The sequence below is a fragment of the Crotalus tigris genome, unplaced genomic scaffold (assembly GCF_016545835.1).
Source record: "Crotalus tigris isolate CLP2741 ecotype Arizona unplaced genomic scaffold, ASM1654583v1 scf7180000024309.744930, whole genome shotgun sequence".
NCBI classification, from domain to species: Eukaryota; Metazoa; Chordata; class Lepidosauria; order Squamata; family Viperidae; genus Crotalus; species Crotalus tigris.
Genome location: NW_024100481.1, coordinates 222,244 through 235,568, shown reverse-complemented (window position 1 = coordinate 235,568; position 13,325 = coordinate 222,244). Strand labels below are relative to the sequence as shown.

General features: G+C 52.5%; 2 protein-coding genes across 2 annotated transcripts; both read right to left on the bottom strand.

Annotated features, from left to right (window-relative positions):
- Window positions 1–124: 124 nt before the first annotated feature.
- On the bottom strand, window positions 125–4,664 carry LOC120299731 (UDP-GlcNAc:betaGal beta-1,3-N-acetylglucosaminyltransferase 7-like). Its single transcript, XM_039324847.1, has 3 exons — window positions 4,517–4,664; window positions 1,986–2,521; window positions 125–984 (listed from the first exon to the last, which is right to left on the bottom strand). Exons 1-3 carry the CDS (start codon window positions 4,660–4,662, stop codon window positions 545–547), a joined length of 1,122 nt encoding a protein of 373 aa, XP_039180781.1. The 5' UTR covers window positions 4,663–4,664; the 3' UTR covers window positions 125–544.
- Window positions 4,665–9,115: 4,451 nt separating this feature from the next.
- Window positions 9,116–12,171, bottom strand: LOC120299718 (N-acetyllactosaminide beta-1,3-N-acetylglucosaminyltransferase 3-like). The gene is made up of 2 exons (XM_039324819.1): window positions 10,974–12,171; window positions 9,116–10,029 (listed from the first exon to the last, which is right to left on the bottom strand). Exons 1-2 carry the CDS (start codon window positions 11,587–11,589, stop codon window positions 9,572–9,574), a joined length of 1,074 nt encoding a protein of 357 aa, XP_039180753.1. The 5' UTR covers window positions 11,590–12,171; the 3' UTR covers window positions 9,116–9,571.
- Between the last annotated feature and the right edge of the window lie 1,154 nt (window positions 12,172–13,325).

Below are 13,325 nucleotides of genomic sequence, written 5' to 3'. Positions count from 1 at the left end.
GCAGGAGTGGCAGACAGTGGCCCCTTGTAAGACTTGTGGACTTCAACTCCCAGAATTCCTGGTCCAGCCATGCAGGCTGGGGAATTCTGGGAGTTGAAGTCCACAAGTCATAAAGGGGCTGAGGTCAGACAATCCTGTTTTAAATGAATAAATAAAATCTGGAAAGCCATCGAAAGTGCTTCTCCTCCTGCGCTGAGCTCACAAGCGCTCGTTTGCTTTCTTCCTTCATCGATGAATTGATGGTTATGACACCATGGGCATCTTGGCCTCCACTCTGCCGTGGCTGGCTGGGGAATTCTGGGAGTTGAAGTCCATAAGTCTTAAATTTTGCCAAGGTTGGAGTCTAGAGATTACAAGCATTCACACACAGCCACACCGGCTTGGGATACTTTTTAATAACAGAATACAGCGAACCGGTTTTGACAAGCACGAGTCTTGGCAGGTGCCATCGCCTTTCCTGGATCCCGTGCCAAAGCCGCAGCCACTCAACCCCAATCCGACCTGGCCCAAGGAAGGTGCGTCGTGGGCACAACTGCTGCTGGGTTCACTGCCCGGAGCCCCTGAGCTCCCGCCACACTTCCTCTATCCTCTCCCTAGGGACCCCGTGGACCACCAGAGACCGCTGATAGGTGGTGAGGTGGTCCTGCATCTTCTCCCAGGTCCGGAAGTCTCCGCTGTGCTGATGGGGCAGCTGGGCAGCCAAGGCTAGGAAGCCCCAGTAGGCACCACAGAGAGGGAAGGTGGGCAACCCAAGGGAGGCCTGATAGAGGGCAGGCAGGGCGGCGCCGGGCACCAGGAAGCCCTTTTCCGAGGCAAAGTGTGGGTAGTGGGCCAGAGGGAAGAACGAGAGAGGGATGGCGTCCCGCCCGATCCTCTTCACGGCAGGGTGGAAGTGGATGTAACCGTGGATGAAGTGGGAGGCGTTGGGCGTCTGCCGGAGGAACTTCGTCAGGGCCGCGGGATTCACAAAAACATCTTCCTCTCCTGCAAAGCAAGACCAGGCGGGCAGGCTGCCGTTTCTCAGGCTGTGGTGGTTATAAAGCTGGCACTCCCTACTGAGGTTCAGAGGACTCCGGCGTAAGGAGGGGACGGTGCCAGGCGACAGGCTCTGCCCTCTGAAGGGGCTGCAAGCATGATGGCAGGGCTGTCCTGCCTTGGCAACTTTAAGACCTGTGGACTTCAACTCCCAGAATTCCCCACCCAGCTTTTTTTTTTTTTCACTTTACTGAAGTCAAGATATATTACATCTACTGCAGCGGTTCTCAACCTGTGGGTCGGGACCCCATTTGGGGTTGAACGGCCATTTCACGGGGGTCGCCAAACAACGCAGTCCGCCATTTTTTCCCCCCTTTTCCTTAGCTGTGCTCCTCCCTTTTATTCTATTGGCTTTTGAAAGCCAATAGAATGGATTCTCTTGAATAGAGTCTAATTCTATTGGCTTTCAAAAGCCAATAGGAATTGTCCAGGCTGTCTCTGCCCTGCTGAGCCCGCCAAAAGTCCCCTTCTGCAAACGGGGCTGCACCAGTTGAGTAGTCCTGGACTTACGACCGGTTGAGTAGTCCTCGACTTACGACCGGTTGGGGGTCGCGGCATTAAAAAGGTTGAGAACCACTGATCTACTGCATTCCCACTATCTATTGAGAAAGTTACCCTATCCAAAAAAAAAAAAAAAAAACGTAACAAGGTAGTCTAGCCACATTTGTCCTATCCCTATTGTTCTGGGAAACCTTTGCTGTCTGGGGAATTCTGGGAGTTGAAGTCCACAAAGTTGCCAAGCTTGGACAGCCCTGGATTATGGGGAAATGCATGAAACATTGACCTTCAATTTTTTTGTCAACTTGGTTGACCCTCGCTGGACACATCTTGCTCAGCAGCACTAAACTGGGTTTGCCTCCAAAAGATGTGAGGAGCCCTTCACCCTCCCTGCAGGGTCTCCTGGGGGGTGAGCACAGAAGCCCACTCCCCTGCTGCCCTGGGCAGCTTACCTTTGAAGACGAAGGCCGCCTGCTGGCAGTGCCCGTGCGCCCACCGGAGGAAGCAGCGTTCCTTGAGCGACAGGTTGTGGTGGGACTCCACAAAATCCCACATCAGGATGTCGCCATACACGCGGCTCTCCTGCGCCACCAGCTCCAGGTGCTTCTGGTTGAAGGTGGACCCCATGAGGAAAAGGGGCTGCAGCCGGAAGCCCCCCACCTCCGCCGGCCGGGCCCAGGTGCGGCGCAGGGTGGCCCTCATGCCTCCAGAAACCGGGTGGGATTTGATGGTCAGGAGCAGGAGAGGCGCCTCGGAGGATCCCTGGCACACGTCGTCCCGGGCAATCACCTCCTGGCACTGGTAGAGCTGCAGGTGAGGGAAGTGGGCTTCGTAGCCGCTCCAGTTGAAGTAAAAGGTGAAGGTGCCGTCGGTCAGGGCTAAGGTCGCAGGCAGGGGTGGGGAAAGGAACCACTTCCTCACGGCAGACGAGACCAACAGGACAGCTGCCAGCCCCAGGCACCACTTCGACACGAAGACGTGGCTGAGCCTAGGAATCAAAAACAGAATTGAGCCGAGGGAATTAATGCAAACGGGACTGAATCCCATCCTGGCAGACCTTGTCAAAGAAGCCAAAAGTTGCTTTGCCCCTCAAATGCTGCCCCCAGAGCCCGGGTGCACTTTGGGCACCCAGTGCCCATTGGAGTCAGCATTGGCAGCTGGGAAGGCCAAGCCACATCTACACACACACACACACACACACACACACTACCCCAGGCAGCAAGCAGGCCCAAAATCCTGCAAATGAAGTAACGAAGCTCATATCTTAAAACAACAGTGCTGGACCCGACTGTCTGTTTGGCTAGAAATGAGTTTGAACTTGTTCCCTTTTGAAACCGATGAACGGTAAACTTTCAAAATGACTTATGACTTTGATGCATAGCAGCTCCTCTACAAACAAGGGTCAAACTGACATTTCCAATTATTCACTGAGCGAAGGTTAAAAACATGACCTTTTATTTCATTTTTTTTCCATTTCACAATGCTCATAGCCTGCCCCGCCTGGAAAGAAACTTGGGGGGGGGGGCTACAGCAATGTCTACAGAGGGGTGATTAAAAGCAGAGAGGGTCAATAATGTTTGGGAAAACCAACTTGGAAACAAAACTTTATTTGAAAAGGAGCATTTGCAAAGGCCTGGTGAGCTGAAGCATACGTAGGAGTCCAGCCACATCTTAAAGAGCTGTTTGACACATTTTTATATCCTATCCCTGACACAGATTCACCCCCTTCCTCTATTGCTCTCAACACCCTTAACCAGGACTGCCTAAAACCACTGTCGCTCCCACGTTCTAGGAAGTCCCTTTGTGCACGTCTTACCTATCACCATCTAATTTTCTGTTAACAAAGCTCGGCTCCTATAGTTATTTCTGTATTTCCTCTGCTTGCGGTTTAGGTTAGCTAGCAACTTCTATTTATCTTTATTTGTGTAGAGTTAACTTGTCCGAGTTTATGACTTTCAGGTGGCTTCTCCTACAGATCTTTAGCTTCATTAGAAATTTCTGCTTAATAATTTACTCCTGTCAACCACACATGGAAATTAAAAAAAAAAAAAAAGACACATCCTGGAGCAATTCATATTTGCGAACGTCACCTTTCATTGCCAGACTTAATCAACGGCCATTACCAAACCCAAACGGTGGAGGAATTTTTTACTTTAGATATCAAGGGGACAATGGTGCCAGGCTTTAGAGAACAAGGACACAAACAAGTGTGTCTTTTGTAATAATAATAATAATAATAATAATAATAATAATAATAATAATAATAATAATAATAGTATTAGTAGTAGTAGTAGTAGTAGTAGTAGTAGTAGTAGTAGTAGTAGTAGTAAAGTTGGAAGGGACCTTAGAGGTCATCTAGTCCAACCCCCTGCTCAGGCAGGAAACCCTACACCATTTCGGACAAATGGCTGTCCAGTCTGTTCTTAAAAACTTCCAGTGTTGGAGCATTTACTGCTTCTGGAGGCAGGTTCCACTGATTAATTGTTCTCACTGTCAGGAAGTTTCTCCTTAGTTCTAGGTTGCTTCTCTCCTTGATTAGTTTCCACCCGCTAATCACTGACCCATGGCTGGGCTGAAAAGAGGGGTCACCCCTTGTGGGGACCAGAGACAACACTCCAGCCCCAGATATTTCTTTACAAGAGACTCCCCCCCCCCCAAACCAGGCCTTTGTAAATGGAGACATGAACGCTCGAGAGAGGCAGAGTCCTTCTTCCCTGGGTGTGCAAAGAAAATTGTTTTTCTGCAAAAAAAGGGAGCTTGGCCTGCTCCCTGCCAGAGCCCTCCAACCTTCCCCATCTCCCCTCTCCCCAAATTGCACCAGACCGGGTTGGGGGGGGGGCTGAGAGCGGAGCCCTTTGCAAGTGGCTTTGCAAGGGAGGCAGGCGGCTTTTAGGCCTCAGGCCTCAGGCCCCATGGCTGGCCAGCCCTTCCCCTTCACCCCAGGGAAGCCAGCCGGACCCAAAGCACACCCAGTGGCACCCACTTCCTGGGGAGCTGCCTCCTGAAGCACCTCCCGGGAGCCATCTTGGGGGAGGATTTCCGCAGAGAGCCCTCGCCCCCAACTAAGATGGCCGCAGGCAGGCCTGGCTGGCAGCCCAGCCTCGCCAAGTGGGGGACTCTGTTGTCCATCATCCAGCACACTGGGTGTGTGTGTGTGTGTGTGAGGGGAGCAGAGATGCAATGCAGCTGGGGGAGGGGTCTCATAGATGCTGGGTTTGCCCAGGCAGGGGTCCAACCCCACAGTGGGGGGGGGGTGCTGCAAGGCAAAAATCCTGCCCCCAGATCAAATAGGGCTGCAAAAAGCCCCCCCCCCAGTTCTGCTTGGCTCGCCTTGCCGCCCCCCCCCCCTCCCGAGTGCCCATTTGGGTAAGGTGACCAACTTTTTTACAATGAAAAGGAGGACACAAATAAATTGAAGAAAAAAATATCGTAAATAAAAGAAACATTTTATTCCCTGCAACAATAATACAGACAACTTGCACGTGCAAAGTTTGCCAGCCGGGTGTTTTGGCGCGCTCAGCAGCAATTCCTATTGGCTTTCGAAAGCTCATGCAAAGGTTGGAAAAAAAAAACATTAAAAAAAGGTGCTGGAACGCCGTTCTGATCGTTTTATGAGAAAAAAAAGCCCTGCAGATTAATCTTCAGATATCGAAAAGGAGGACATGAAGGAGGACACTTTTCGAGGGAGGAGAGAACTTACAAAAGGAGGATTGTCCTCCCTAAAAGAGGACGGTTGGTCACCTTAATTTGGGGGACCCTTGGGGGAGATCCCTGATTGAAAAGGGGCCAAGACCTTGGCACTTTGCACCAGGAAGGCTGCGTTCCTCCCCTCGGGGGCGGGACTAGTTCCAGGGAGGGGGGGCAGCCCCACAGCTGGGGTGGGCACAGGAAACAATGGGAAAACTTGTGGGTGAGGGTGACAGGCATGGCCCAGGCCCAGCCTGAGACCGGTTGATGGAATTAGCCGACTCCCCTCCTGGCGAGATGGAGGCAGGCTGGGAGTGAGGAGGAAAGACCCCCAGAGGAAGCAGACCAGGCTACCTAACCTCCCAGGGCTGGGAGGGATCCAACGCTAAGAACCTGGAACAACCCCTCGGAGGGGGGCTGCTGTAAACACGGCCATAGAGTAGGGGGCTGCCACACACACCCCATCTCTGCAAGAAGAGCCCTCTGGAATGGGGCAGCCCCCATCCACTCTCCCCACACTCTATGGACACCAGCCCCCTCCCCAGATTCCTGCCTGCTCTCAGAGGCAGGTGGGGTCTGCCGCATTTCTCCTCCAGGAGACTCCTTTCCCTCCCTCCCTCCCAAATGACCCCATGGTATCTCCTGAGTCTGGGGGCGCTTACCTGCCTGCCCCTCCCCAGACCTCTCACAGGAAGGGCCCCATGGGCAGAACAGATGCTCTGGAAGTCCCAGTGTGCCCCTGGCAGCTGGTGCAGAGGCTGCAGGTGTTGGCCCTTCCAAAACACACACACACACACACACACACACACACACACACACACACACACACGGTTGCAGAGAGCCCCACCCAACCTTTCTCCTTGCCAAGAAGGGCCCCTCCATCACTCTGAGCCGAGGGAATTCCCAGTTCTAAAAATTGCAGCCGGACAGGCTGGTCCGCCTTGCGCTCCCTTCCCAAAGCAGAGATGCAGATTGCAAGGCCAGATACAGGAAGAGGGTGGGGAGAGCCCAGCACAGCCCCAAAATGTATTTGTCAGATCTGCCACCTTCAGCTTCTTCGCTTTGCTGGCATCCTGCCATAAAACGCAGGGGAAGGGAGGGAGGAATTGGGCTAGTAAAGTTCCAGCATGGAAATAATAATAATAATAATAATAATAATAATAGTAACAACAACAACAACAATAATAATAATAATCCATCAATGGAGAAACTGCAATGAATCAGTCAGTACCTGACAAGGAAGAAACAGTGCAGTTCTGGAAGCAGATATGGGATAACCCAAAGAAATACAACAAGGATGCAAATAAAACAGAAGTTGAAATGAAAGAACTAGTAATAACAACAAAAAGGATAGAAAAAAGAGCAAGGAAAATCAAAAATTGATCAGCACTTGGTGAAGATGAACTGCATGAGTTTTGGTTGAAACATCTAACTGTTATACACCCACTCATTACCAAGCAGTTCAACAATATACTACAAGTTGAAATTGAAAAGTGGCTAACAACTGGGAAAACCTACCTAATAATGAAAAATCCAGCAAAAGGGGCAACACCAGGCAACTACAGGCCAATTACCTGTTTACCAACAACTTTCAAATTACTAACTGGTATGGTAGCTGATGCAGTACAACAGCATCTAGTTGAAAACAATCTCTTTCCACCTGAGCAGAAAGGAAACCGCCCCAATAGCAGAGGAACAAAAGATCAACTCCTAATAGACAAAATGATCTTGGAAAACTGCAAGAGAAGGAAGACCAACCTGAATGTGGCATGGATTGACTACAAAAAGGCATTTGACTTTCTGCCACATGACTGGATAATCAAGTGCCTAGAAATAACAGGAGTCAGTAGAAACATCAGAAAATTTGTGCAAAGATCGATGGCACAATGGAAGACACAGTTGCAGATCAATGGTGAGAGGCTGGGAGAGGTTAATATCAAGAGAGGAATATTTCAAGGAGATTCATTATCACCATTACTATTTGTTATTGCACTGTTTCCTCTGTCAACAATACTGAATAACTCAGGACATGGCTATCAAACATCAAAAACATCTGCCAGACTATCCCACCTCCTTTACATGGATGATCTGAAGCTGTATGGAAAAACATCATCTGAAATAGAATCGCTGCTCAACACTGTCCGTATATATAGCCAAGATATTGTAATGGAGTTTGGCTTGGACAAATGTGCCACACTTACTATCAAACAAGGAAAAGTAGTGAAAACTGAAGGAATCAAGATGCCCCACGAAAATAACATTAAGAGTCTGGATGAGGAAGATTACTACAAATACTTGGGTATCCTTCAAGCTGACAACATCAAGCACACTGAAGTCAAGAAAAAGATTAGAGGTGAATACATCAAGAGAGTGAAGAAGATCTTAAAGTCCAAACTCAATGGAGGAAATACCATAAAGGCAATCAACACCTGGGCAATTCCAGTCATTAGGTACACAGCTGGAATAGTGGACTGGACTCAAGCAGAACTAAAAGCAATGGATAGGAAGACCAGAAAAATAATGACAATGAATCATGCCCTTCATCCACGCAGTGACATTGACAGACTTTATCTACCAAGGCAAATAGGTGGGCGTGGAATGCTACAAATACATCAGATGGTTGAAGAAGAAAAAATGGCTTTGGAAGAATATCTGAAGAACAATGATGAAGATGCACTGAAATTAGTATATCAGGAAGGCTTACTGACTACTGGAGAGACCAAACTGGCCTACAAGAAAGACCAAATGAAGAACAGAATAGAGGCATGGGAAGACAAAGCACTACATGGCCAATACATGAAAAAAATAGCTGGGAAAGCAGATAATAATAAAACCTGGCAATGGCTAAGAGCAGGAAAATTGAAGAAAGAGACCGAGGGACTAATTCTGGCTGCACAAGACCAAGCCTTAAGGACAAATGCATATAAAGTCAAAATTGAGAAGACAGCAACAGACAGTAAGTGCCGCCTATGCAAAGAAGCTGAAGAAACAGTGGACTACCTGGTAAGCTGTTGCAAGAAGATTGCACAGACTGACTACAAGCAGCGGCATGACAAAGTAGCAACAATGGTGCATTGGAAGATCTGCAAAAAATATCATTTGCCTGTAAGCAAAAACTGTTTTTTTATCATAGAAAATGATAAAATTAAACTGCTCTGGGACTTCAGAATTCAAACAGACAAGCACCTGCAACATAACACCCCAGACTTAACAAATGTTGATAAGAAAGACAAAAAAGTCTGGATAGTGGATGTGGCAGTGCCTGGAGACAGCAGAATAGACGAGAAAGAACTGGAGAAGATAACAAAATACAAAGACCTACAAATAGAAATAGAAAGACTGTGGCAAAAGCAAGCAAGGGTGGTACCAATAGTAATAGGCTCCTTGGGTGCAATCCCAAAACAACTGGAGCACCACTTGAACACCATTGGCATTGACAAATTCGCTATTAGTCAATTGCAAAAGGCGGCCTTATTAGGAACTGCTTCCATCCTGCGACGATATCTGTAATACCATCAAACATCCACATCTGCCTATCCCAGGTCCTGGGTAAGGACTCGATAGGTAGACAAAATGCCAAATCCAGTCTGAACATCTGGCTGATTGTGCAATGATCTATAATAATAATAATAAAGTTGGAAGGGACCTTAGAGGTCATCTAGTTCTATTCCAACCCCCTGCTCAGGCAGGAGTGGAGAGAGTGGACAAGAACCATAAGTGCCAAACCGGAACAAACCAGCCACCAAGGGCATCTGGCCTGGGAACAGAGTAAAAAAACTGCGTTGAGAGGTGCCAAGCGTCAAAGTGGCTCCCAAAACATCAAAACAGCATCCTACTGGACACTGATGGTCAAGGGAGGGGCAGGGAACGGGGGAAAATGAAACCTTTGCACGTGAACACTCAGATCTAGCTTTATTTTCACTGCAACCACTTAACTTTAGTGAAAGAACCTGTTGCTTCAACCAATTGGAGTCGAGGGTCTTTCTTTCCTAAAGGTCCGAGTTGGGGCAGGTCTGACAGTATGGCTAATTTTTGTAACAGCGATTACAAAATTCCCCGGGGGTGGGGGCGGTCCTATGGCCACTTGTGCCCTCTTCACATGGCCACACCTGAAGTGGACAAGCCTTCCGTTCCCCACCATCCAGTCAGAGCTGAAGAAGCTTCCTGGAGGAGAAGCGAAATGTCTTCAAAGCAAAAGAAGGAGGTCCAGTTGCCTCCTGGAAAATCCCCTTTGGGATAACCGTGGCCTGGATGACTGTCAGTCTCCACAGACAAGGCCCCAGAGGCCCACGAGGGTCTGGTTAATCACCGGTCAGGGGAGGGGCTGGGAGGCCTGGTCCGCCTGCAGCCATTAAGAGGGGGTCCGGGGGTCCTCCGGGGTCCTCTCCAGCTGCTTCCACACCTCCTCGATCCTCTTCATGCTGACCCCATGGATGCACACAGAGCGCCGGTAGGCCGAGAGCTCGTCCGTGGGGATGCCCCACACGCGGAAGGCCCCGTCGTGCCGCTGTGGGATCTTGGCTGCCAGCGTCAGGAAGGCCAGGTAGATGTCGTCCAGGGGGAAGACGGGCAGCTCCAGAGAGGCCCGGTACAGGGCGGCCAGCCCCACCCGCGACATGATGAACCCCCCTCCGGAGGCAAAGTTGGGGTAGCGGTCCAGAGGGTAGAGGTCCCACGGCACGGCATACTTGCCCCCCCTCATGACCGTTGAGTGGACCTGGATGTTGCCATGGATGAAGTGGGAGGCGTTGGGCGTCCGGCGGAGGTAATCGGTCAGCACCTTGGGGTTCACAAAGAAGTCGTCGTCCCCTGAAAAGCAACAGGGTATTTACTTCCAGGGAGGGTGGCAGATTGCCCCCCCGAGCTGATCCTCGGGCTGCACACTCAAGCTTTTGGGGTCACCCCCACCCCCTTCCCAAAGGAACGGCGTCCAGCTGGAGCTTTCAGACCCTGGAACCCAAACCACCCAGGGGGGAGGGTCAGGAGGTCAAGATGGGAGCCTACACACAAGAGAGGCTGGTAACCCGAGGGCAGCTCCATGTCAGATGCTTGCAAGCAGCAGTTAACCATGGTGGCATCCTGGGTGAGTCTATGAGCGGACAAGCCTGCCTTTTGTCAGACTTCTCTCTCAGAAAAAGGGGCTGCCCGTTTTTTGGACCTTGGGCGGTCTGAGTTGAAGGTGGCTCCCCTCCCCCTGGTTGAAGGCCCCCAGCTGACAGAGAGAAGGCTATTCCCAGAAGGCAGGAGGGCAAAGGGGTGCGGAGGGCAGCCTGGTCCGGGGTCTGCCCTCCCCCTCCTTAGATAACTTTCCCCTACTTTCTCATTTGCTAGCTAGCGTGGGTGGAGGAGGGTGTTCATCCTCTCATTCGTTCTGTATTCCATTTGGCCTAAAGACACCTCTAACCTGTTTGCTCACCAGAAATGAATCCAGTTCCAAGAAAAATAGACCTTATCTTCTGCCTGGGTGCTTCCATCAGCCCGCTAAGCCCTGGCGTGTCTGAGTTAACCCTTGCCGGGTTCAGACAGCCTCTAGGTCAGGGGTAGGCAACCTTGGCTCTTTTATGACTTGTGGACCTCAACTCCCAGAATTCCTGAGCCAGCAGTCATAAAGGAGCCAAGGCTGCCTGCCCCTGCTCTAGATGGACCCAGGCCAGCTTGGCAGGTGGTGCCAATCAGCTTCCAGACCTTGCCTGCGCTGGGCTGAGCGCATCGTGTGAACAGAGCCCCCGTCGGGGGGCCCCTTGCCCACCTACCTTTGAAGACGAAGGCCGCCTGCTGGCAGTGCCCGTGCACCCACCGGAGGAAGCAGCGCTCCTTGAGCGACAGGTTGTGGTGGGACTCCAAGAAATCCCACCTCAGGATGTCGCCAAACATGCGGCTCTCCTGCGCCACCAGCTCCAGGTGCTTCTGGTTGGAGGTGGACCCCAGGAGGAAAAGGGGCTGCAGCCGGAAGCCCCCCAGCTCCACCGGCCGGGCCCAGGTACGGCGCAGGGTGGCCCTCCTGCCGCTAGACGCCGGGTGGGATTTGATGGCCAGGAGCAGCAGAGGCGGCACGGAGGGACCCTGGCACACGTCGTCCGGGGGAATCACCTCCTGGCACCGGTAGAACTGCAGGTGAGGGAAGTGGGCTTCGTAGGCGCTCCGGTTGAAGCGGAAGGTGAAGGAGCCGTCGGTCAGGGCTGAGATGGTCCTGCTGCTGAGGGTGGCGGCAGGGCTGCTGGGGACGAGCTGCTCCCGGTGCCAGCTCAGGAGCAAGAGGACGGGGGTCAGGCTGCCCAGTGCCAGCCCCCCAAGCTGGCAGGCCCAGCAGAGGCCTGGGGGAGGCATGGGGGCGAGGAACCTGCGCCGAGGAAAAGGGAAAAGCTCCATCGGAGGGGAAACCCGGAGCCTCGCCGGGTTGGCAGCGTCCCTCCAAGTTGGCCGTCGGCTTCCCTCTCTCGTGCCACACCTGGGGGTGGGCTCCTCCTCCGGCTGGCTTATTGGGGCCCCCAGGCGCCTCCGCCTCCCCCGCCTTCCTTCCGCCTTCTGGGCGGCGCTGCGAAGGGAGGCAGCCTCCGCCGTCGGGCAGGTTGGGCGCCTCTTCCGACCCTCCCCGGAGAGGAAGCTGCGAGGTGCTCCTGGCTGGCAGCCGACCAAGCCCGGCCTTCCCCTCCCCGGGGGCAGAGAGGGAGCCGGCCTGGGGTCTGGACGCCCCGCGGGACCGGAGGAGCACCCCCCCACACACGCTGAGGCTCAGGCTCCCGTCGGGGCTAAGACGGACGGCGCCTTTCTCGGTCGGAGCGGCGGCTGCAATGCTCAGGCTCGCTGGGCGGCGGGAGCCCCTGATCAGAGCCCAGCCAGCCCTGGAGAAGGGGCTCACCCGGGGAAGAGCAGCCCTCCTGCCCTGCCTTCCGACGGGGGAGGAGGAGGAGGAAGGTGGAGAGGAGGAGGAGGAGAAATGAGGACGGAGAGGAGGAGGAAGTGGAGGAGGAAATGTCTAGTTTAAGGAAGAGAAGGACAAGGGGGGACACGATAGAAGCCTTCCAGTATCTCAGGGGCTGCCCCAAAGAAGAGGCAAGTCAAGCTATTCTTCAAAGCGCCTGAAGGCAGGAGAAGAAGCAACGGATGGAGACTAATCAAGGAGAGAAGCAACCTGGAACTAAGGAGAAACTTCCTGACAGTGAGAACAATTAACCAGTGGAACCACCTGCCTCCAGAAGCAGTAAATGCTCCAACACTGGAAGTTTTTAAGAAGAGACTGGACAGCCATTTGTCCGAAATGGGATAGGTTCTCCTGCCTGAGCAGGGGCTTGGACTAGATGACCTCCAAGGTCCCTTCCAACTTTACTACTACTAGTACTACTATTATTGTTATTATTAAATGCAGATGGAGAGGAGGAGGGAGAGGAAGGAAGGTGGAGAGGAGGAGGAAGATGGAGAGGAGGAGGAGGAGAAAGGAAGATGGAGAGGAAGAAGAGAAAGGAAGGTGGAGAGGAGGAGGAGGAAGAGGAAGGAAGGTGGAGAGGAGGAAGAGGAGGAATGAGGATGGAGAGGACTGTGGGGTCCTTGGTGCTGCCAGCAATGGGGCAGCCAAGGACTTGCCCTGCTAGAAGCCAGTCCCAGGACTCCCTGCCTCCCTGCCCCTCCCCACAGTCTCTCAGCGCCTGGGGCTTGCTTGCCCCCTCCCCAGTCCCAAACAGAGGGGGGGGCAAGGTCCAAGCAGGCTGGCAGAGGGGGAGACTCCTGTGCACCTACCCCAGCCGTGGCTCAGCCCTGTGGAATGAAGGGTGGTCTGTGGCCGGGAGAGCAACTTTGCCCTCCGTGTTTGTCCCTCCCGTTTTCCCTGTGCCGCCTCCACTGTCTGGGATGGGTGGCTGGTTGACAGGACCACTGCGTGTGGCCGCCTTGGTGAGTCACAGGTCGGAGGGCCCTTCACAACTCGGGCAAAAGTGCCAGCGCTGGAGTCAGCCAACGGGCACCCAGCGAGGCTGTCTGGGGAATTCTGGACGTTGAAATCCACCCAGCTTAAAGTTGCTGAGATTGAAAAGCTGTCAGGTAAGAAGAGTCTTCTGATGCTTTTGCAAGATTTTAGAGTTTATTTTTTTTTCGATATTTATTTATGCACC

Excerpts from the sequence above, each read along its gene's own strand:
- LOC120299718 (XM_039324819.1), bottom strand. The coding sequence starts at position 11,589 with ATGGAGCTTTTCCCTTTTCCTCGGCGCAGGTTCCTCGCCCCCATGCCT. Across the intron at positions 10,030-10,973 it reads GGCGGCCTTCGTCTTCAAAG|GGGACGACGACTTCTTTGTG; the intron begins GTAGGTGGGCAA and ends GTTGCTTTTCAG.
- LOC120299731 (XM_039324847.1), bottom strand. The coding sequence starts at position 4,662 with ATGGACAACAGAGTCCCCCACTTGGCGAGGCTGGGCTGCCAGCCAGGC. Across the intron at positions 2,522-4,516 it reads AGGAGGCAGCTCCCCAGGAA|GCTCAGCCACGTCTTCGTGT; the intron begins GTGGGTGCCACT and ends TTTGATTCCTAG. Across the intron at positions 985-1,985 it reads GGCGGCCTTCGTCTTCAAAG|GAGAGGAAGATGTTTTTGTG; the intron begins GTAAGCTGCCCA and ends CTTGCTTTGCAG.